Raw genomic sequence first — 24,113 nt, 5'->3', positions numbered from 1 at the left:
GATCTTATCCCAATGGCAGGCATGAGGACATTTGATTATTTCGGGTTTTGGTTTTACATTTGGGCCATGAGAGCTTGGCTAACTCTCAAAATCGTCCCACTTGGAATGGTTAGGGTTGCACTTTTTGGACTTTGGGACGCCTCCATGTAGAAAAATCTACGAGACCTAGACACATCTGAAAACTAAACATCTGGGTGAGTCCATGGCGGTGTGCTTCACATGCACCCCACAACCTTTTCTTACCCACAATGCCCTGCAAACCTCCAACTTTGCTTGATATCACACATTTTCCCCACATATTTTGAGATGGAACCTTCTAGAATCTGCAGGAATCCACAAGATTCCTACCACCCAGAATTGTCGCATCTATACCAATAACAATTCTGCCCCACTTGTCAGCCTAAAAACTTTTTTTTCAAACTGTCCTTTGGGACCCGCTTTGGTTCCCTCTCAATTTCTACATGTTTTTGGCTCTTCCCTGTCACAGGCACTTGGCCCACCTACACAAGTGATGTATCAATTTTATCGGGACACTGAGTGGAACGTTAGGTGGTAGGAAATTTACGTTGGTGCGGTGATCCCACACAGAATGTGGGGAAAATGTCATTTTTTAGCTAAATTTGTGGTTTGCTGAGTATTCTGGGTAAGAAAACACTGGGGGATCCACGCAAGTCGACTCCCTCGAGTGTCTAGTTTTCAGTAATGTTTGTGTTTGGAAGGTTTCCCTAGATGGCTGTTGAGCCCTGGACCAAAAACGCAGATCCCCCCGCAAAAACAGGTAGTTTTGTATTTGATAATTTTGATGTGTCCATGTAGTGTTTTGGGGCATTTCCTGTCGCAGGCACTAGGCCTACCCACACAAGTGAGGTACCATTTTAATTGGGAGACCGTAGGGAACGCTGGGTAGGAGGAAGTTTGTGGCTCCCCTCAGATTTCAGAACTTTGCAGCACTGAAATGTGAGGAAAAAGTGTTTTTTTGGGGGCCAAATTTTGAGGTTTGCTAAGGATTCTGGGTAACAGGACCTGGTGAGAGTGCCACAAGTTACCCCAGCCTGGGTTTCCCTAGGTGTCTAGTTTTCAGAAATGTCCAGGTTTCCTAGGTTTTCCTAGGTGCCAGATGAGCTAGAGACCAAAATCCACTGCCAGGCACTTTGCAAAAAACAGGTCAGTTTTCTTTGGGAAAATGTGATGAGTCCAAGTTGTGTCTTTGGGACATTTCCTGTCTCAGGCACAAGTGAGGTACCATTTTTATCAGGAGACTTGGGGGAATTCTGGGTTAAAGGAAATTTGTGGCTCCTCTAAGATTCCTCTCTATCACCGAAATGTGAGGTAAAGGTTTTTTTTACCTCATTTTTAGGTTTGCAAAGGATTCTGAGTAATAGAACCTGGTGAGAGCCCAAAAAGTCACCCCATGATGGATTCCCCTAGGTGTCTAGTTTTCAGAAATGCACAGGTTCGGTAGGCTTCCCTAGGTATCAGCCGAGCCAGAGGCCAAAAGCCACAGCTAGCCACTTTCCAAAAAACACGTCAGATTTCAATGTAAAAATGTGATGTGTCCATGTTGCATTTCCTGTCACGGGCATTAGGCCTACCCACACAAGTGAGGTACCATTTTTATCAGGAGACTTGGGGGAACACCGAATAGTAGAACACGTGTTATTGCCCCTTGTCTTTCTCTACAATTTTTCCTTCCAAATGTAAGACAGTGTGTAAAAATGACATCTGTTTGAGAAACACCCTGTAATTCACATGCTAGTAATGGGTACCCTAGAATTCAGAGATGTACAAATAACCACTGCTACTCAACACCTTATCTTGTGCCCCTTTTGGAAATACAAAGGTTTCCTTGATACCTATTTTTCACTCTTTATATTTTACCAAATGAATTGCTACATACTTGTATACAATGAAAACCTTTTGCAGGGTGCAGCTCATTTATTGGCTTTGGGTACCTAGGGTTCTTGATTAACCTACAAGCCCTTCATATCCCGACAACCAGAAGAGTCCAGCAGAGGTAATGGTATATTGCTTTCAAAAATCTGCCATAGATGGAAAAAGTTATAGAAGAAAATACGGACCGAAAAGGCTCTTTTTTCACCTCAATTTCAAGATTATTTTATTTTAGCTGTTACTTTCTGTAGAAACACCTTGAAGGATGTACACAAATGACCCCTTGCTGAATTCAGAATTCAGCATTGGTTTCCCACCCATTTCTGTCACTAACTGGAAGGAGGCTGAAAGCAAAAAAAGTAGTAAACATGGGGTATGTCCCAGTAAAATGCCAAAACTGTGATGAAAAATGTGGTTTTCTGATTCAAGTCTGCCTATTCCTGAAAGCTGGGAAGATGGTGGTTTTAGCACTTCAAACCATTTGTTGATGCCATTTTCAGGGGGGAAAACACAAGTTTTCTTCTGCAGCCCTTTTTCCCATTTTTTTTAAAAAAACGAAATTTTAGCTGTATTTTGGCTAATTTCTTGGTCTCCTCCAGGGGAGCCCACAAACTCTGGGTACCTCTAGAATCCCTAGGATGTTGGAAAAAAAAGGCGTAAATGTGGTGTGGGTAGCTTATGTGGACAAAACGTTGAGAGGGCCTAAGCTCGAACTGCCCCAAATGGCCAAAAAAAACAAAGGCCTGGCGCCTGAGGGGGAAAAGGCCTGACAATTAAGGGGTTAAAGGATTTCAAACAAAGACAAAAATCTGCTTTGAAATAATTTTTTCTGTTAATTCTTTATTAAGAGATAACAAGATGTACGACTTTGTTTCCCTCGATTTCATTAATGTCTTGGTCCACATAGCTTCCAACCAGGATAATACACAAAAGAAGGGTCGAGGGCCCTTTAAATCACACCTTTGTTTTGGTCCCATTTGGGAGTGAGAATAGGAAACCTCCCACAGCCTGTAGGTTGCTACGCTGGAAAGCAGACAACATGCGCTACTGAATATGCCGTAGGTAAATTACACTGGGACTCATCCAACATATTTCACTGGGTACAGCCTGGATCCCACATCCTCAATAATAGCTGCCACGGCTGGGCGCTCCCTCATTTCCTACCTACATACGAACACCTTTAAACAAAAAACATCTACAAATGGAAAAGAGCTTTGCTCAACTGTATAAATGCATCTTATTCATTTATATGAAAAATAAAAATAAAATTCTTGCTTTCTTAATCCTGTCAAATGGTGAGCAGTCATTGTCCTCATTACAGCGAACCTTCAGTGGAAAGTTCACCAATTTTAAAAGTGAAAACACCATCAACAAATCCTCTCATGTTAACCAGGCCTGGCCTTTTCCCGCCAGCCTAATGTAATCAGGAACATTTGGAAATGCGCTAGTTTTCAACATGGGTTTAGACAACTTGTATTACATAAGGATATTGTTTAAACGAAATACCCTAAAATATTTTCAATTTAATAAGCTCATGTTTTATTTCCATAATGAATAGCCATCGTTGTTCCACATATACACAAAACATATTCAAACTGAATGAAAAATGTGCAGCTGTCTGAATCCGTTTTACTGAATTATATACAAAATAAAATGTTTTCTATCTGCCTCAGTACTATCAAATCGTGATCGGTCACTGCCCTCTGCAGGCCACTGACAAACATAGCACATCGAAGCATCAGTACAACATTTATTAAAGTCAGAAGACATCATAAAAAAATTCTCAGATAGTTCCGTCTGACTCAGACACAGCTTTGTTTTGCCAGCCTATTGTAATGTAAACATCAGACTCTTAATACTAATACGTACAGAAAGCGATGGGTGAGAAAATTTCAGCTATTGCTCATTTGGCACGTCATTCACACTTTAATTCAGCCCACAGGACATTTCCTGGGCAATTGTGGCAGGTCACACATGGCAATATTTGCAGAGAGGAAAAATGCCCGATAATTACTGGGACATACCGCATTTGGTGTGGTAGGTGCTGGGCTTCGAATGCTACGCTGCATTTCTGAACTTGACTTCGGAGTTCGGGGTGTTAAACTCCACCTTGCGTTGTCTTTATTTACCAGATCTGGTAAACACCTCAGGGTTCTCTACACCACTTGTGATAGGGATCCACTGGGACACTGGGTTAGCGACCCTCCACTATTGGCATGTAGGCTATGCCTGTCACCTTTTGAATCAGCACGCAGAACAGCCGTTCTGTTTGAAGTTTGTCAGACAGAATGATATTGTCTCCTACATCTGAAAGGGACAGCTACTGACAGACAAAGGAGTTTGGATCAATCTGTAAACTTCTGCGCTACCCTGCCAGCCTAGTGAGTGCTTTAGTGCTGCTCACAGCAATCCCAGCTCGTATGCTACCTTTTAGAGATTGGGTCTCTAGTTGGCAGAGGTTTGCACCCTATCCAAGTAGGGACCACAATCTCAGTCAGGGTAATTCAGATACATAAACTAAATTAACCTGTACTCACCATCGGTTATCTTGGCATAGAGCAATCAGGCTTAAGTATTTGTGCAATACTTTGCTGCTCCAATGACAATTTACCTTCAAAAACAAGAGTCATCTGGCAAAACATGAAACAGTTAATCTAATTAAACATTATGGCTGGGAGAGCAGTTACAGAAGGCAGGTCTAAGGACTGTCTCTTATACATTGAATCGAAGCACATTTTATAGATTTCTCTGGGTACAATAAAGTCATAAAAACATTCCTTCCTTGGTAAAAAACGTGAACATTTGTCAAGGAGTATAAATACATTTCCAGATAGGGAACGCAGATGGGCCTCGACCTGGCATGGACACAGGGTGGGTCAGACAGTACGTGTCCAGAAGTGTACCTAACTACATGCGGCATCTAACTTTATGATTTCTTTGGGAATGCATGCATCTCTCTGACTATGTGTGCTTTATTGGGACTGTTGTAGTGTTGCTGCCTATGTGTGGGATCTGATCTAAGCTTTGTGTGTTTGACAGCTAAGTCTTACCCCACCTGTGACCTATCAGTCATTAAACTTCAGGCCTGGGTAGAAAAGCCTGCTGACTACATGCTGGGGTTGACGGAGAGTTCATGATGCGGGAATCTAGCAATGGTGATGCAACTTCGTTTGCGTATAAAAATGTATCGCTCATGTATAAAAATGACTTGTTGTGTGCATCATCATTGATTAATCCAATATCAAGAACATAAAAAGACTCCTCACCAGTTTAGAAAAATAGAGACTATTTTTATCAGTGAAACAAGATTAAAACAACAAAAATCCATTAAGTGGAAATTGAGATATTAATTTTTAAAGAATAAACTCCCAAATAGTGTTTAGAAATCATTAGCGCTTAAAGGTTACTTGGGTACAGAGTACATCCAAAGTTCAGGCCGACCACAATGAATATCAGACCGGCAACAGTACCCACACAGGGCTCACTGAAAAAGTATCTTGGATGGAGGTTTGCGTCGACAGGGAGGAAGCGATGCGTCGGCGATGAGTCAATGCCGATCTGGGTAGTCAGGGAATGCATCGTCATTGAGCCATGCAGTTGTTGATGCCCTCACAATGAGGCATCAAACCTTTTTGTGATGAAGGTAATGTGTTATTGTCAAGTCATGCAGCCCGTAATGTGAAGGAGGTGCGCCAGGGCTGGTAGTGATGCGTAGACCCTGAGCCGAGCAGTCATTGATGTGAAGTCATCATCCTCAACGGCAGCCGTGATGCATCGCATCAAGGAGGGATGCAGAGGCTATGATCAGTACAACGGAAGTGATGTGCCATTTTCTGTAAACAAACAGCTGCCAAATCCACTTTCAAGGCCCAGGGCTGGATTGGTTCCTGTTGGCAGGACTCATAGTTAGCAGAGTTCAGCAGCTGAGCACGATTGAAGGAAGTCTTTGATGTCCCTGAGTCTTCAAAACAGGAGGCAAACCAGCAGGCCTTTGTATTCACCTAGGTTCTTGGTGGATGTAGAGATGCAAGTCCAGTCCTTCTTACTGTCAGGTAAGAGGCAGCAGGCCATTACAGCAAAGCAGTTCAGCAGAGTGGCAGTCCCTTCTGCAGCACAGCGGTCCTTCTTCCTGGCAGAATGTCCTCAAATCCAGAAGTGTACTGCTTTTGTGGGGTTTGGGTTCCAGTACTTATACCCAGTGGGGCCTTTGAAGTGGGGGAAACTACAATTAGAGGCCTTTGAAGTACACAAGGTCTCTGTCCTTCCTTCCCTGGCTCCAGACACTCTACAGGGGGTTATGTAGCTCTTTGTGTGGGGAAAGGCATAGCCAGATTCAAGTGCAAATGTCAGATTCTCCCTCCCAATCTAACTCAGGAAGGCCCCTCAGCCTGGTGACAGGCGGTCAGAATGTGAGTGTCACACCCCGGTTCCCTTTGTGTGTGACTGTATAGAGGGTATGCACAAAGCTCAGCTGTCATCCACCCCAGATGTGTATTGAGAGGCAGGCAGAGACACAGAATGGTTAAAGCAGAAGTAGAAAAATCCCAACTTTCTAAAATATGCATTTCAGACTTACAATTTAAAATCCGACTTTACCATAACTTGTGGTTTTAAATTGTGAATCTAGAGACACTAAATTACAAATCTCTATTTTTTCTCAATTGGAAATTAAATTTTAGGCCCACTAGTAGCATTTAGTTTACAGGCCTGGGCACATATAGTGTACTCTACTAGAGACTTACAAGTAAATTAAATGATCCACTTCGGGATAAGCCAATGTCAACATGTTTGGAGAAGAGAGTACCAGCACTTTAGCACTGGTCAGAAGTGGTAAAGTGCCAAGATTCTTAAAGCCTGCGAAAATGAAGTCAGCAAAACAGGAGGTCAGAAGGTCAAAAAGTCAGGGGAAACCATGTCAAGGATGCCAGATATAACACGATCCCACCCTGCTTATGAGCACTTTATTGGATTCTCAGTGATCCTGGTTCCTGCTCTACCCCATTCTCCTTCTCTTATTGACCTACAATTGTATCGGGTTCTATTTTACGCTATGCTGCATATCTGTTCATTTATTTTTTATTGCTGAGCACCCTACAACCTCCGAGCATGGTTACAAGACAGGGTCAATGCATAGACTTTTGAAAGGTTACCACCACCACCACTAGTGCTAGTGCCATTAATATCACTACACACCACCATTACCACCATCTTATTGCCACAATTACTACCCACATTACCACCACCACTACCCCAACAGTGCCAACATTTCCACCATCATTACCACACCCACCACGCTACCATCACCCCCACTGCCATTACTAAACCTGCTACCATTACCACTATCGTCATTACTTCCAGCACCATTACCACTATCTGCAGTACCACCACTGCATTATTATTACCCCTACTAGCAATACATCACTGTTATTACCATACCATCATGCCACAATTATCATGATCACCATTTCCACCATCACTACTAATGTTACCATCATTATCACCACCAGAACCTTTGTCCATCACCCCACCTTAACACCACATTATCATTCCTCCACAACCATCCTCACCATTACCACCACCACTATTACCTTTACTACCACTAATATTACCACATCACACAAGTATTACCACCACTATTATCACCACCACCATCACTTTTACCACTACCAATATTACCATCATTACTACCATCACCAATAACACCACCATCCCAATTACCACAACCATTACTGCCACCATTATCCTGAACATGAGCATTACCCACCATTACTACCACTATCACCACCACCACCATTACCATCACCATCATTAACACCACAATTACTATTACCACCATCAACATTACCACCACACTTTACACCATCATGATAGCCATAACTATACCCAACACCATTACTGTCCATTTTCCACAACCACCATCATGTCCACCACAATTATTACCATCACTCCCTACTATATCACATTACCACAATTATCATCACCACAATACCCGCTATTACCACATATTACTAAAACCATTATCAACATTACCACATCACTGAGGCCACTGTTAACACCATTACCACTACCCCATCACCACCATAACTAACATTAGCATTGCCACCACCATCACCATCAGCATCACCATTTTACCATTATTACCACTACATTATTACAACCACAACAATTACCTCTACCAACTTACCAGCACCACCATCATTATCATCACCACTATGACCGTTACAGCCATTGGCATCACCAACACCACCATAACTACCATCACCATACCTACCACAATTAACTCCACTATTACTATCAACATTATTATTATCACCATTGTCACCATAATTAACATTACCACCACCACTAGCATTACCACCACAATCAATGCCACAATTAGTACCCCATCACCATTTCCAACCCATCACCATTCTCTCTTTCACCACTTTTACTACCATCAGCACCACAATTACCACAGCAGCACCTTTGGCATCATAATGACTGACATCACCATCATTAACACCACCATCCCCATTGCCACCACTAATATTACCAGGACCATTACCATTGGTAAAATATGGCAACCTACAAGGACCATTACCATTGGTAAAATATGACCACCTATACAAATGTTGCCACCAGCAGTCAAAGGTTTCTGCAAATACCACCACTGCCACCATTACCTTTATCTCTGAACCACCATCACCTCCATTATCACCATCACTGCAATTGCCTTCACTACCATCATTAGCATTATCACCAGCACCATTGTTACAACTAATACCATTACCAACAAGACTATCTTTTGTCATTATTACCACTACCACCAACATTACCATCACCATGAATACTACCACCACGCAAACATTACCACCACCATTATTGCCACCATCACCACAACTATTACTTTCACCATCACCATCATGCCCACCGTCAGCAGCGCCAACACAATTACTGCTACCACATTCACCAACATTATCACCACCATCAACATAATGATCACAACTACCACTATTTCCATCATTACGATCTCCACTGACACTAATATTTCAGCTGAAAACTTATATCATTATCACCACCAATACCACCACCACTACCTCCAACATTACCTCTGTCAACAACTTCACCACTGCTGCCACCATCAGCACCACTATCACCATAACTAACACCACCAATACTAACACCACAACTACCACTAGCATCACCAGCATCACTACTAACATCACCAGTCAAAGCCAGTATCAACACTACAATCACCTCTGCTGTACCAATGTCACCACCGCTACTACTACATCTATTAGTACTGCCACCACTACACCCTTTGGAGTGACTGTGTGGGAAAGAGCATAGCATGTTTATAAATATTGCGTGTCAGAGAAAAGTTAATGTGTTCATATGTGAGAAAGGTGTGTTTGCTATAAATCATTTTAAAATGGTTAGGGATGTTCTGACTTTGCCAAGGCTTGTTTTTTTAAATGTGGAAATGAAACTCGTATGAGAAACTGAAATATTTTTTTATGCTCTTTGTCTAAACAGGACAACCCTTATTAGATTTGTGAAATCCCTTATTGGAAAGAAGTACAGTACATGGGTAATCAAACAAAAAAATCTTTCAGAAATTCAGATACTGCAATGGGGTGAAAGTTCCCAGGGGTTACCCTACCTACTTTTACAGCATTCCCTGTGTGTCCTACTGCAAACAACACCACAGTGTGCCTCTCTGCCTAAATCCAAGATGGTTAAACCCTTCCTCCTTTGTGCAAAGCCTGTCTGCCTACCCTAGAGGTGTGGCTAGGGAAATGAGCAGCTTCTCCTGCTAGATCACTTAATAGCAGTTCTGGGGACAACTCCCTCCCCAATGGGATGGGAGCCTGCCGGACTGGCGAGCAAAGAAAAGGGTTTTCCCAGGTGTCAACTAACATTTGCTTTTTATGGTGGAGGCCTGTTTGAAGTTAATCAAGTTCCTGGGCACTGCCCAAAATTGTCATCCTGCCAGAGGAATGAAGACACCTCTCCTTGCCCAGCCTTTGTTCTCTACTCTGGCAGCCATTTACACACCAAATTCAAGGCTGGAGCACTCAGATGGCTATAGCTGGAACCTAGTGCAAATTGCCCTTTGGAGGCTTTAGGCAGTGTAAAGGTAACTTTCTAAACGTGCCTTAGGCTTTTAATAAATATTACAAAGAGTCCAAGAAAAAACTTTCTAGGTATTTCTGAGTTGAGGATAGTTTTATGAAATTTTATAATATTTCTCTGTGGAAAGGTCAACCTTGCTACAGTGAAAATCACTCTCAGGTGCTAGTCACTGTAAGGAGATGATACATATGAACTTTCTACATGTCCTACTTCTATGTAATAATATGCACCCTGTGCACGGGCTATAAGGTCTACTAAAGGGTGACTTACTAATATTTCAAAAGAAGGTTTATACATGTCAAAAAGGTTTATTTTGACAGGTTGGTAGCAGTGTTTGAACTGTCACAGTCAGGGGCTACAGTGGTAGGTCTGAAGCCATGTTTAGTCTCTATGGTCGTGGTTGGCATAATAGGTGGTACAGTCCACTAGTGGCATTTAACTTACAGGCCCTAGGTACACTTTGTACCACATACTAGGGTCTTACAGGTGTTAAGTATGTCAATTGGGGGTATATCAATTTTAACATGCTTTAGGAGTCAGAGCACATGCACTGAAGCCCAGTTAGCATATTCCCAGGGCACAGGGTCAAAAACCCTGCAGCATCAGTCTACAAAAAATGGGGGTGACCATGCAAGAGGAGGCACTTTCCTACAACATCTCCCCTAGTTTTTAGCCAAACGTTTTGAGTGAGAGTTCTAAAAAACTTTATGTGGACCCTACTCTCTCCTCGACTGCGGCCAAACAGCAGCCCTCATCATACTAGACCTATCGACTGCCTTCAATACAGTGTCCCACAGCACCCTATGTGCCAGACTCCACACAGCAGGCATACGCGACAAAGGTCTTCAGTGGATACACTCCTTCCGGACAGGCAGAACGCAGAGTCAGACTCCTGACACACCTGTCAGAACCTACAGAGATCAGCTGTGGACTACCCAAGGATCCTCATTGCGTCCCACGCTGTTCAACATCTACATGGCCCGGTTTGCCCCTATTGTCAGAAATTAAGGACTGAACATCGTCTCCTACACCAGCTGATCATCTCCGGACGGAAATCCCCAAACGGCCAAGAAGAACTTCCAAGATGGTATAGAAGCAGTCGCCACCTGTATCAAGGAGAGCTGCCTTAAGCTAAACTCTGACAAGACCAAGATCCTCATCTTGGGACCCTTCTCCTCAGCCTGGGATGACTCCTGGTGGTCCTCAACACTTGGCAGCACACCACCCCTACAGACCACGCATGCAACCTCGGCATCATCATCGACTCAGCGCTCACCATCACAAGACAGATCAACTCCATCGCCAACACCTGTTTCCACACCCTCAGACTCCAAGGGAAGAACTTCAGATGGATCCCAAGTGACTGCCACAAAACTGTGACATACGCCCTGAGCAGACTTCACTATGGCAATGCCCTCTATGCCAGAACCACCAAGAAGAACCTGAGGAAGCTACAACAAATCCCCCTCTGAGAACACAACACAGGACACCAGAGATATCTCCACTGGCTCCTTGTCGAGAAGAGGATCAACTTCAAGTTCCTCGTACAGGCTTACAGGGCCCTCCACAACCTTGGACCCAGAAACCTCAATCACTGGATCACCTTTTACTCCCTTGTCAGACCTCTTCGCTCCTCCCAGGAGTTGCTCGCCACTGTACCCTGCATAAGGAAGTCCTCGGCTGGAGGGACATCATTTGCCTACCTGGTGGCAAAATGTTGGAACACCTAATCTCTCCACTTCAGCCAGTCACCATCGCTACCTCAATTCAGGAAGGACCTCAAGACCTTGCTCTTTGACTGAACCCTGAGGTCATACCTCACAGCAACTTGAGACCTTACGGGTCAGTTGCATACTAATATATATATATATATATATACATATATATATATATATATATGTTGATTGATACTCTCTGATTTTGGAGATAGGAGCAGACTTGATGATGAATCATGGAAGACTATGTGATTAGAGCCTGACTATTAAAAATAAATATGTTTAGTACTGGGAGATAACACTGAGTGACCTTCTTTCGTGAAACCATTTGTTACAAACTCTAGCAAGAAGGACTTAATCCTTTTCTTTTGGATTAGAGTAGTCTTTTTATAGATAAGCGTCATTTGAGACTTTTATTTCCATTAACTTCCCATTAGTTGTTTCATTGTTTCTGTGAAGACCCAACCCCCACCATGTAATGTAGTTACCAAGCAGTTCCACGTCTATGACAGTACAACCATTGACAAATGAGAAACACTACCTGGATAACTAACCATGATCATTTACTGCTCTACTCTGGCTGCACTAGACATCTGGGCCCCTATATGATTTTACTGCCACAAGTAGAGTGCTGGTGCTTGATTCCTGGACTTTCACAGTGAGGTTACAGGCAGCCCCCTTGTAGCTCTGCATCTTGAAACCTGATCAACATCTTAACTAATCACTTTTGCTTTTTGCTTTTCCTGGATATTCGTACTGTCTCTACAATTTGACTATGGGGACAGCCACTGGTTCTTGGGCTTGTACACTGACCCTCCCCATAGTGCTCAGCCGTACATCTTTACTGAGTCCTGTGGTATAGCAGCATCCACAATAATTCTGCACCCATTATAATGGGGAGCCTATCCTACCTTGACCTCCAGACTGATGGACCCATTGAAACACTGATGCCCCATAGGCACTTCTATAATCCTGCTCCCATGTCCTCCCAGGATCCTGCAGGGAAACCTTTCTTCTAAAAGGCATTGCCTGGTTCCAAACTTATGCTGAAGCAGACTTTTCCAAAGATATTGACTATAACACCGGATGCCATTATAAAGGAAGTCTCTTCTATAAGGTCTGCAATAACTGAAATTGACTCCTCAGAGGTGAAGTAGATCTGCTCCAACCTCTCATGCTTTTACACTCAGCTGGACACAGCAGAAAAACATCTGATGACCTAGAGGAACATCATGAGAATCTCCCAGACAGGGCCCCTGATATCTGGTTTCAGAAACATAAAGTGACAGCCCAAGAAGGCCGCTCATGATGATATCATACCCATCTCTATGGGGTCCCTGGACAGATAGAGAAAGATAGCATACTGGGCTTTCTGTTACAGCTGTTGCCCTGAATATTAAACATAACCTTCCCAGTGCTACTGGAATTTCATAGAGCTACTGGATCACACCACGTTGATCCCCAGTTCATCATTGCTTGCCTTCTGTGGCATCAACACAGTAAAGCGATTATACAGTCAACCAAGAAAAAAAGCAGGGCGTTCCTTCTTAATGGACATCCACTACATATCTTAGGAGTTTCCTTATACAATGCTCATGTAAAACTTTCAACAATGATCACTATGAAGAATGGCAAGAAATTTCTGGATTTGATTTTCAGCACTCCAAAGCTGTTGGTCTTAACTCTGGTTCTTCTCCAGCAACAACACCCAGAAACAAATATCAATTCTTTAGGTCCTCCAAGCATCCCCTTAGATGTGCATGTGAACATACTGCACAGGCAATTTGACAGAGTAGGGCTCCCTCAGATAGTAAAGATACTGGTATGGAATAAGTCTAGGTTTAAAGGGAGACTCCAAACACAGAGGGGCATATTTATACTCCGTTTGCGCCGAATTAGCGTCGTTTTTGTCGACGCAAATTCGGCGCAAAGCTAACGCCATATTTATACTTTGGCGTTAGACGCGTCTAGCGCCAAAGTATGAGGAAAGAGCGTCATTTTTTTGCGTGAACGCCTTCCTTGCGTTAATGAGATGCAAGGTAGGCGTTCCCGTCTAAAAAAATGACTGTGCCGCAAATGCGTCGTATTTATACTCCCGGGCAAAAATGACACCCGGGAGTGGGCGGGGCAAAAAACCCCGCATTTGCGCCGGATTTTAGCGCCTGGGTCAGGGCAGGCGTTAAGGGACCTGTGGGCTCAAAATGAGCCCACAGCTGCCCTCCCATGCCCCCAGGGACCCCCCCTGCCACCCTTGCCCACCCCAGGAGGACACCCAAGGATGGAGGGACCCATCCCAGGGACATTCAGGTAAGTATAATATTTTTTTTTTTTTTTTTTTTTTTTTTGCATAGGGGGGCCTGATTTGTGCCCCCCTACATGCCTCAATGCCCAATGACCATGCCCAGGGGACATAAGTCCCCTGGGCATGGCCATTGGGCAAGGGGGCATGACTCCTGTCTTTACTAAGAAAGGAGTCATGTAAATGGCGTCTGGGCGTCGTTAAAAATGGCGCAAATCGGGTGGAGGCGATTTTTTGCGTCAACCTGACTTGCACCATTTTTAAGACGCCCTAGCGCCATTTTTCCCAACGCCGGCGCTGCCTGGTGTACGTGTTTTTTTTCCACGCACACCAGGCAGCGCCGGTCTTCTTGCGCCGGCTAACGCCATTCAATAAATACGGCGCCCGCATGGTGCTTCAGAATGGCGTTAGCCGGCGCAAATTTTTTTTACGCTAAACTGCGTTAGCGCAGTTTAGCGTCAAAAAGTATAAATACGGGCCAGAGATCCCTGAATGATTGTGGTCTCTACTCACTCACTCCAAGCACCATATCCAAGTAACTAAGATAATGTCTTGTCCCTCTTGTTGACTCAAAGAACTGATGAATGCTATATCTGTGTCAACTTGTGCTATGTGAAGACTGCTGTGGCACTTCTGACACCTCTGCACTATGAGTGGCATGCACTGAAGCTCAACTGCTCCCTGCAACTTTAAGCACTTCTCATTGTACATGGTCAGTCTATAGATTAGTACCCTACATGCCCCTATACTGTTGGCAAGTCCAGATATCTGTGAAAACTTTGGAATGCAGACAATTTCAGTTTAGTATGTTTTGTTATTTGTTCTGCTCTGCTTTTATCTTGTGTGTGACTCCTCATTGATCCTTTTATTTCATGGTGCAGGTTTGGCCCTAGTGCCAGGGCTGCATATGGACCTAAGACATTAGAGGTTATTACATCTGTTGGGATCCCATGACGCCCTACAGCTCATTCTTAGCCCACCACCACCTGTTGCCTTGGTGACTCAAATTGTACCTTATTTAAGATCATCTGCAAAGGGAATCTTGTGAATCCTAGACCACATCGACAGTGACACCACACTACACTTCCTCACGTTCCCTCCCTTTGTTGCACACATTAGACATGAATATTGCTTAGTTAAGTTTGTTGGTCAAACGTCACACTCTACTGCCCATCAGATGGTCATATTGTTTATGAATACAATGATACTACTACTGTTGCCTTGTGATAATGCCAGTCCATAACCTGTCTTGGCCTCAAAAACGTACTGACATATAATATGGATTATATGTCTACTTATTCATTGCTCATAAAGTACTGCAACAAAAAGATATTAATTCTTACAGCCAAATGGCTCATTTAATTTACTTGTAAGTCCCCCAGAGCCTGTTACTTTAATGTGACTGGTGGGTCTGCAGCACTGATTGTGCTACCCACTTACGTAGGCCTTTAAACAGGTCTCGTGTCTGCTATTGTAGCCTGTGTGTGCAGTTTTGAACTGCCAAAGTGACCTGCCAAAATAAACCTTTTGCCAAATCTAAATCTTCCTTTTTATTACTTGTAAGTCACCCCTAGGCTAGGCCCTAAACAGCTTACATGGCAGGGTACATTGCATTAAAAAGTTGGACGTCTACTTTTAACTTCTACATGTCCTGGGAGTGAAAAATTCTTAAATTAGTTTTTCATTACTGCAGGGACTACCTCTTCCATAGGATAATATCAGGTTGCTTCATTAAATTTAATACTTGATAACATTCAACTGGGAGCAAGTAGGAATGTTGAACTGTAATTTAAAATCCTGTTTGATGGTTTAAAGTCAGATTTTAAGTCACAAATCTGAAAATGCCACTTATAGAAATTTGGTATTTTCTTGTCCTAGACTTTTGGTGCCTGCAGTCTGTATCCTGGGTCACATGACTAGGTGTAGCTCTGCTGTTGGTCTTTGTGTATTATTTCCAGACAGTGAGACAAAGGGGGAGTAGATGTTGGCAGGATGAGCCATCTCTGACTTGATGAAAGCGGGGAGCTGTCACCTACCACACTTGCACATCACAAAGGATCTCCCTGCGCACACTCACAAAGAGTTTGACACTAGTCTTTCATGACCCCCGGCAAGCTGGAGCCAGGGAAGGGAGGCAGAAAATTACAAGTACTTCTGAGGGTGGATACCTCCAGAACTTTCTCCTACCTTAATATTGTACCCTCAGACCCAACTCTTCAGTACATCTCTGGATCTGTGGAAGTCTGAGAATGACTGTTGTGCTGCTCTGCAAGAAGGACTGTTACTCTGTTGCCCTGCTGCCTCAGTAAAAAGGACTGGACCTACATCTTGAACCCAGGACCACCAGAGTGACTCTAAGAGCTAGTTGGATGGTCTCCCTATCAAAGCCCCAGGGACAGAAAATGCTCCATCCACCTTGAACCCAGCAGCTAGACTGTCTCATGTGAGTCCTACCTCCCAAGTGGTAATACCCTAGTCCTAACCCCTAGAAGTGGGTTTGAAGGTGCTCTGCCACCCCAGCTGCAGTCCTACGAGCGGAACCGACACAGTTATCGGAACTGCCTCTGCGTAATGCATACCTGATACCGGACCTTGCATCGCGGTCCCCAGCTTCCTTGGAACAGCCACACATTCTCGATACAGGACCCTGTAAGGCTCCCCTTACAAGATTTAAGATACTTTCTACAGCAGGCCTAACTTGTTCCCTGTTTCTGACCCATCGCAGTAGGCCTGAACTTTGACTTTTTCTCAGCTCAGGCAGACTAGATAACTATAATTGGCACTTTCTGCTTCTATACACTATTTTCACTTAAATCTTTAAAATTGCATATCTTTGGTTCTACTGATTGGTCTTGAATATTGTTGGACCAGGCCCTTTTTGAAGGGTTATCCCCAAAATGTTGCCTTCTCCCTCCTAGCTTTTTCCGACCTGTTTGCATTGGCTTTAGTACCCTGGGCACTTTACCACTGCTAACCAGTGCTAAAGTGAATAAATGCTCTATGTCTAAATTGTATTGGTGATTGGTTTCTCCATTATTGTTGCATTTGGTTTACTAGTAAGTCCCTAGTATAGTGCACCATGTGTGCGCAGGGCCTGTAAATCAAACACTACTAGTGGGTCTGAGGCACTGATTGTGCCACCCACAGGAGTAGCCCTGTAAACATGTTTCAGACCTGCCACTGCAGTGTCTGTGTGGGCAGTTTTAAACTGCCACTTCAACCTGGCAAGTGCACTCACTTGCCAGGTCCAAACCTTCCTTTTTACTACATGTAAGTCACACCTACAGTTGGCCTAAGGCGGCCCAAGTGGGCAGGGTGCAGTGTATTTAAAAGATAGACATGTACTGGTGTGTTTTACATGTCCTGATAGTGAAATACTTGCTAAATTCGGTTTTCACTATTGCAAGGACTATCTCTCTCGTAGGGTAACATGGGAATTACTTTTAAATATCTTTTAAGTGTAGTTTCCCATTCGGAACAGCTACAAATTTGGAGTTTGGGGTCTCTGAACTCAAAATTTACAAATACATCTTTTGGTGAAGTATGTTTTTGAATTGTAGGTTGGAAAATGCCACTTTTCTTGCTTAACCATTCTTTGCCTCTGTCTGTCTGTGGAATACACGTCTGGGTTAGGATGACAGTTGGGCTGATTGTGAATTCACTCTAGACAGTCACACAAGGAGAGCTGAGGTGTGCCCTGAATTTCCTGATGGGTCTTTTTGAGCTAGACTGCTGGGAGGAGCTGACACTTGCACCTGAATAGGGTTGTGCCTCTCCTCACACAGAGTAGTCTACAACCCACTGGAGTGTGTCTGGAGACAGGACAGGGAAAGGCAGGGTCTTGTGCACTACAAAGGCTTCTCCTTGAAGTTTGCCTACTTCAAGAAATGGGTATAAGTACTGGACCTCTGACACCAAATGATTAGAACACGCTCGGACTGAGAACGTTATGCCAGGAAAAAGAGCTGGACGCTGTAGAAGGGACTGCTACTCTGCCTGCTGCTTTGATGTTCTGGCCTGCTGCTTGCTGCTTCTGTCCTGAGTGAAAGAACTGGACTTTACTTTCTACATCCTGCTTTCCAAGGTTCTCCAAGGTCTTTAAACTGAATTGTCTCTGGTTAAGAAGTCTCAGGGATATCAAAGAATTCATCTTCCAGTGCCTGGGCTCTTCTGCTGAGATTCCTGACTTGTCAAGTGATGCCAACTCCAGCACCTGGGCCCTTGGAAGTGTAAGCTGGTGACCTGAAGGAGAAAATCTGTGCACCAACGAGCTACAGCAGAAAAATCGATGCAGCCCTTTTTCACCATAGGTCCATCAACACAGCATGCCTGGATTTTCCATGCATTGTCCCTGGGGCATCAAATTTTCATCTAACCACACCGCAGTAAGGAACCGAGGCTGCATGTTTGGAAATCAACGCATCGCCTTTGCTACGTGGAAAGAATCGACACACCACCTCCCATGCCAGTAAGAAACCAACACATCTCCACTCCTGTGAGGAAATAATTAACACATCACCTCCCCTGCGCAGTAAGAAACTGACACATCACTTTGCTTTTCAGTGCTGCACCACCCTTTGGGCCGCATTGTCTTTGCTTTTGATGCATTCCAGATAATTTGTGCTAAAAAGATACAACCATTGATTTCCATGGATTAAGACTCATTTAAACTTTTAAAAAGTGAAATCTCTACTTTTGTATGTTGGAGTTTGTTGTTTTGGTCTTGTTTTATTCAGATGAATTCTGGCTATTTTTCTAAAGTGGTGTGGAGTACTTTTGTGGTGTTTCCACTGTGTTACTGTGTGTGTGTACAAATACTTTACACATTGCCTCTGAGATAAGTCTGACTGCTCGTACCAAGCTACCAAGGGGGTCAGCATGGGTTATCGTAGCTATGTGGCTCCGTTACCCTGACTAGAGTGAGGGTCCCTTCCTGGACAGGGTGCAAGTCACTGCCAACTAGAGACCCCATTTCTAACAAATATTTTATTAAATTTTACTCTATGTTTTCTAAATTATTGTAGGATTCTTCTTGTATTGTGTTTTCACTTTATTACTGTTTGAAGTGCAGCAGAAACAAACTTTACACATTGTCATTAAGTTAGGCCTCACTGCTTTTGTGCCAAGCTACCAGAGGGTTAAGCACAGGTTATTTTGAGGTTTGCTTGTGTTTCACCTTGACAGAGTTTCTGGTTTCTGCTTAAGTAGGGTTTCAGCCCACTCCACGAGTAACCCAATTTTCTATAATACACAAATACAATTCATTGAGAACAAATTTAAAACGATTAGTTCACGACATGACAAACATACTAAACAACTGAACTGAGAAACTCATGGAAACTGAAGTCAACAATGTTCTGCCAAAAAAGTACTAGAATGAATGCAACATAAACTGTGCCCAGGAGGGAGAAAACCTCATGAAATTGAGAGCTAACATATAGGAGTCATAGATGAGAGGAGAAAAGGGGGTGATTGTTCCCAGTTACGACGCAGAGATACACATGCTGCAGACAAACACGCACTGCACTCAGCTACTTACCCTAATACATTTTGGACCACGGGTGAATTTTAGCCTTGGAACACCGGTTGCTGGCTAATTACTTGTTCTATGCATTTCACCACTAGGTGACCTTTCATCAAAAAGTTGTATCAACATACGATATACACCTTGAGAAAGCCCGAGGCCTGTGAGTCTTAGGGTCGAAACACATGTTGGGTGTCCATCTCTTCACATTACTGTTCAGAATGAACATAATTAAATAAGGATTATAAGCATCAAACTTTGTGATCAAGTTGGACTTTTCTCAACCCTTCGGGTAACACAATACTATTGAAAGATTCAATTTTCAGCTCTGTCCTGCATCTAAATCAAGAGTATACTGGAGTCAACTGGAAATACTTAACATGGCTAGTAACACCGCCTGTGTGATACAGGGGAGTGGGGAAAGGAGCTCCCTTCACTTGCAAGGAGCAGAATGAAACAGGAAAAATACCTAAATACACCTGAATCTCATCCAACACTAACCAAGAGGAGTGCCCACTAAAGCAACAAAAGGACCTCGGAAACCTTGTTGTGAGCCACAAGGCAGGTAACTGACCAAAGCACTACATGAGGCACAGAAGCCAAAAACAATTTAAAAAAATAGTTGACAGAATAATAATTTTCATCACTGGCATTTTCACTCTTTTTTCTTTGTCGCTCCCTCTAGCACGTGTCTCTCTTCGAACTGTGTTGTGGGTCGCATGGAAGATCATAGACCAAAGCACAATACACGACAAAGAAGCCAAAAACAAGTTTAAAAAAAAAACACTGGACACAGAAACAATTTTCGTTCATGGAAATGTTTCCCTCTTTCTATTTTTGTCCCTTTTTTCTACCACGTGTCTCTCTGCGGGCATCTGCAGAGTATTCTGGGTACTACAGGACCACCATCACACTGCCTAACCTCGCCCTTCAAGGCGCATGTCCACGTCGCTTCCTATAACCCGCAGGTAGGATCAGCCTTTACTGCTGACACACTACACCCCTCAATAAAAACAAGGGACTTCGACTTATTACCGAGGGTTAAAATAATGCTTTATGATCTATTTATGATTTACCTTTTATGTTTCACTTTCATGTGTTGTGTGACACATGCGCACTGAAAGCCTTTGGCCGACACCCATTCAAACAAATGCCAAACATTTAAACCATGTAAATGAATCACCTCCAATAGCAGGTGCGTTAATGCCCGAGAGAAAATAACTTTGCAAATGTAAGCGACTGGCAAGTATTATATGAGTTCAGAAGCAGCAGAAGGTGGGGTTCACAGCCATCTGTGAATTAAACTGCATTTTCAACCGCTGCATGTATTCTAGAATATAAAAATTAGCAGTTTGCAGCAGGCAAAACGCTGCCAAGAGGCCTCTACATCGTTGGACACATTTGGTGAGTCCTGGTGTTCCAGTCAAGGGCACTTTTCAGGCTGAAATTTCTAAGCCCACATGTAGCGCTAAAAGTAAAACTGCAAGTCTCGGACTGCATCGTGGTCTCGGCCAAAACGCCTGAGCTCTCTGACGGCGTCACACAAAGAATGAGGCTGTTTGCTATCACAAAGCCTAGTATAAACCAAACTATTCTCTACTTTTTGTTTTTAAACGTGGGAACATGTGTGCGTTTCAGGGCCATATTTATCATTGTTTCACGCAGTGCAGTGAAGTGCAGCAAGCCACCTTGCAGCACTGCATGAAAGGGAAAGGACAGAAATTAACAACATTTACCATGACACGGCGCATTCATGTCCTTTCCTTGTGTTGGCGCCCAATGTGCTGCCTTGCGCCAATGCAGACACCCTTGAACAATGGTGCCAGGCCAGGTCATTTTTGTGCAGGAAGGGCCACCCTCCTATACACAATCTTCAGAAGCATTTTTCTTTTCTAAATGTGCTGCAGAATGTGGCACATTTAGAAAGAGGAAAACATGAGGGAAAAATAAATAAGTTTCTCCTTGCTGCTCCTCTCCTGGGGCAGAGTAACGCAAGGCAGCAATTTGCGCTGCCTTGTGTTACTCCGGATTTATCAAGCCACTCAGGGCCAAGCAAGGTGGCCTTGTGCGGCTTGATAAATCTACCATAGTAGTTGTGTTGCCCTTGCTCCCCCTCCTGTGTGGCGCAAGGGTGACGCAACTAGTTGATAAATCTGTCTCTCAATTTTGGTGACCCGTGTGCCAGTGTCATCTTAAGGATTTTTGGGACCCCAGGCAACACATATTTTGGGGGCCCTGTTCATCATTTTAATGCCAATTTTCTTCTAATAGAACTCCACATGGTGCCCAACGTTCAGAAACACAATTCACACAAGAGTTAAAATATGTCTTTCCAGGGTTCCCATAAATAATTAAGAGGACATTGGGCAGAGAGAGAGAGACACTCAGAGGAAAAGGTGGGCAGAGATGAGAGAGTATGAGATATGGAAATATACAGAGGTGAGCTAGATTAAAAGAATGTTTACTTCCCCAGGAGACCTCTTGCAAGGTGGGCGCCCTATGGAATTGCCCAGTTTACCCATTCCTTAAAACGCCTCTAGCGTGTGCAAAGGAAAATAGTGTAATTCCTGCAGCCAAGCATGCCAACTTCCAAGTCTCATTTGGTGCGACAATGCCAATCAAATACATGCCCTGCGTTCACAAACTATAAGGTGCCAGACAGAAATGTGATGACATTCTCGCTGTGTCTGGGAAGATTGCCTGTGACACAGAAATGTGTACTCCCATCACATGGCTTTACTAATCCACCAGTAAATGCACTGCGGGGCACTGTATGTTGTCACTTTCAGGGACTGCGAACCACGCTGTAGTTGCCAGAGGGGCGATTATAATGGGTGCACTGCGGCGAGGTTACAGCTCTCCAAGATATTTGCATATCCAAGTCCACTCACCGAGCCGAGTGACAGGAGGGAGTGCCCAATGCACACCCCTCGTCGCCAGCATTTTGTATTAAACATGGAGGCACTCAGCAGCAAGCCACAGGTTACATGACAGGATTGTGTTTATCCTGATCACCACGTGTCCGTCATGTTGTACATTTAACAAGCACATGGAAAACAGAGTTCAAGACCATCTTCCAAGCAAGTTAGGGAAAATGCAGCGCTCCAGGCTTACCGCCCACCAACGCCTCCTCGACATCGCACTCTCTCTCTGGCGCGTCCATGGCTTCTTGGGTGTTTTTGCTCCTGCACACCTCCGCCCTGTCACACGCAGTGCCAACAAAATGCTGCCGTGCCATCCCGGGACACTGAGCAGGGAGCAGCCCTCGTGGGCAGAGACAAGGTGTGTTTAGGACCAAGCGCCCGCCCTGCCAGCACCAGCGCCCGCTCACTGGCTGCAGCGGAGGCGGGCAGAGACTGCAATTGGCACCTTGCCGAGGCAATCACTTTCTTTTAACTGTAGCCCTGAAACCGGCGGTGTTACGCATCTGTCGTGAGACGAGGCTAACACCCAGCACAAGAGAAGGTGGTGATGGGATGTTTTCACTAGTGCAAGTGCTGACAGCATCAACTAACGGGAACATTCACTGTTGAACGCTAGTTCAGTGTGTTGCTCGCCACAAGGAACGACTAAACATCGTTAATCCTCAAAGAACCACTAAACACAACTAAAGCAATGCACTGGCTACAAGCTACAGGGAGTGCAGAATTATTAGGCAAATTAGTATTTTGACCACATCATCCTCTTTATGCATGTTGTCTTACTCCAAGCTGTATAGGCTCGAAAGCCTACTACCAATTAAGCATATTAGGTGATGTGCATCTCTGTAATGAGAAGGGGTGTGGTCTAATGACATCAACACCCTATATCAGGTGTGCATAATTATTAGGCAACTTCCTTTCCTTTGGCAAAATGGGTCAAAAGAAGGACTTGACAGGCTCAGAAAAGTCAAAAATAGTGAGATATCTTGCAGAGGGATGCAGCACTCTTAAAATTGCAAAGCTTCTGAAGCGTGATCATCGAACAATCAAGCGTTTCATTCAAAATAGTCAACAGGGTCGCAAGAAGCGTGTGGAAAAACCAAGGCGCAAAATAACTGCCCATTAACTGAGAAAAGTCAAGCGTGCAGCTGCCACGATGCCACTTGCCACCAGTTTGGCCATATTTCAGAGCTGCAACATCACTGGAGTGCCCAAAAGCACAAGGTGTGCAATACTCAGACACATGGCCAAGGTAAGAAAGGCTGAAAGACGACCACCACTGAACAAGACACACAAGCTGAAACGTCAAGACTGGGCCAAGAAAGATCTCAAGACTGATTTTTCTAAGGTTTTATGGACTGATGAAATGAGAGTGAGTCTTGATGGGCCAGATGGATGGGCCCGTGGCTGGATTGGTAAAGGGCAGAGAGCTCCAGTCCGACTCAGACGCCAGCAAGGTGGAGGTGGAGTACTGGTTTGGGCTGGTATCATCAAAGATGAGCTTGTGGGGCCTTTTCGGGTTGAGGATGGAGTCAAGCTCAACTCCCAGTCCTACTGCCAGTTCCTGGAAGACACCTTCTTCAAGCAGTGGTACAGGAAGAAGTCTGCATCCTTCAAGAAAAACATGATTTTCATGCAGGACAATGCTC

At 44.0% G+C, this 24,113-nt stretch overlaps 1 protein-coding gene across 1 annotated transcript in view; it reads right to left on the bottom strand.

The window, feature by feature from the left end:
• SLC2A9 (solute carrier family 2 member 9) overlaps window positions 1–22,875 on the bottom strand; it is a 1,837,553-nt gene extending 1,814,678 nt beyond the window's left edge. Inside the window, exon 1 of the mRNA XM_069202834.1 lies at window positions 22,658–22,875. Within this exon, the coding sequence (XP_069058935.1) occupies window positions 22,658–22,781 (124 nt within the window). The 5' untranslated portion in view covers window positions 22,782–22,875. The remainder of the gene's footprint in view (window positions 1–22,657) is intronic.
• Between the last annotated feature and the right edge of the window lie 1,238 nt (window positions 22,876–24,113).

The sequence above is a fragment of the Pleurodeles waltl genome, chromosome 1_2 (assembly GCF_031143425.1).
Source record: "Pleurodeles waltl isolate 20211129_DDA chromosome 1_2, aPleWal1.hap1.20221129, whole genome shotgun sequence".
NCBI lineage: Eukaryota > Metazoa > Chordata > Amphibia > Caudata > Salamandridae > Pleurodeles > Pleurodeles waltl.
This window is presented reverse-complemented; position numbering and strand designations above follow the sequence as displayed.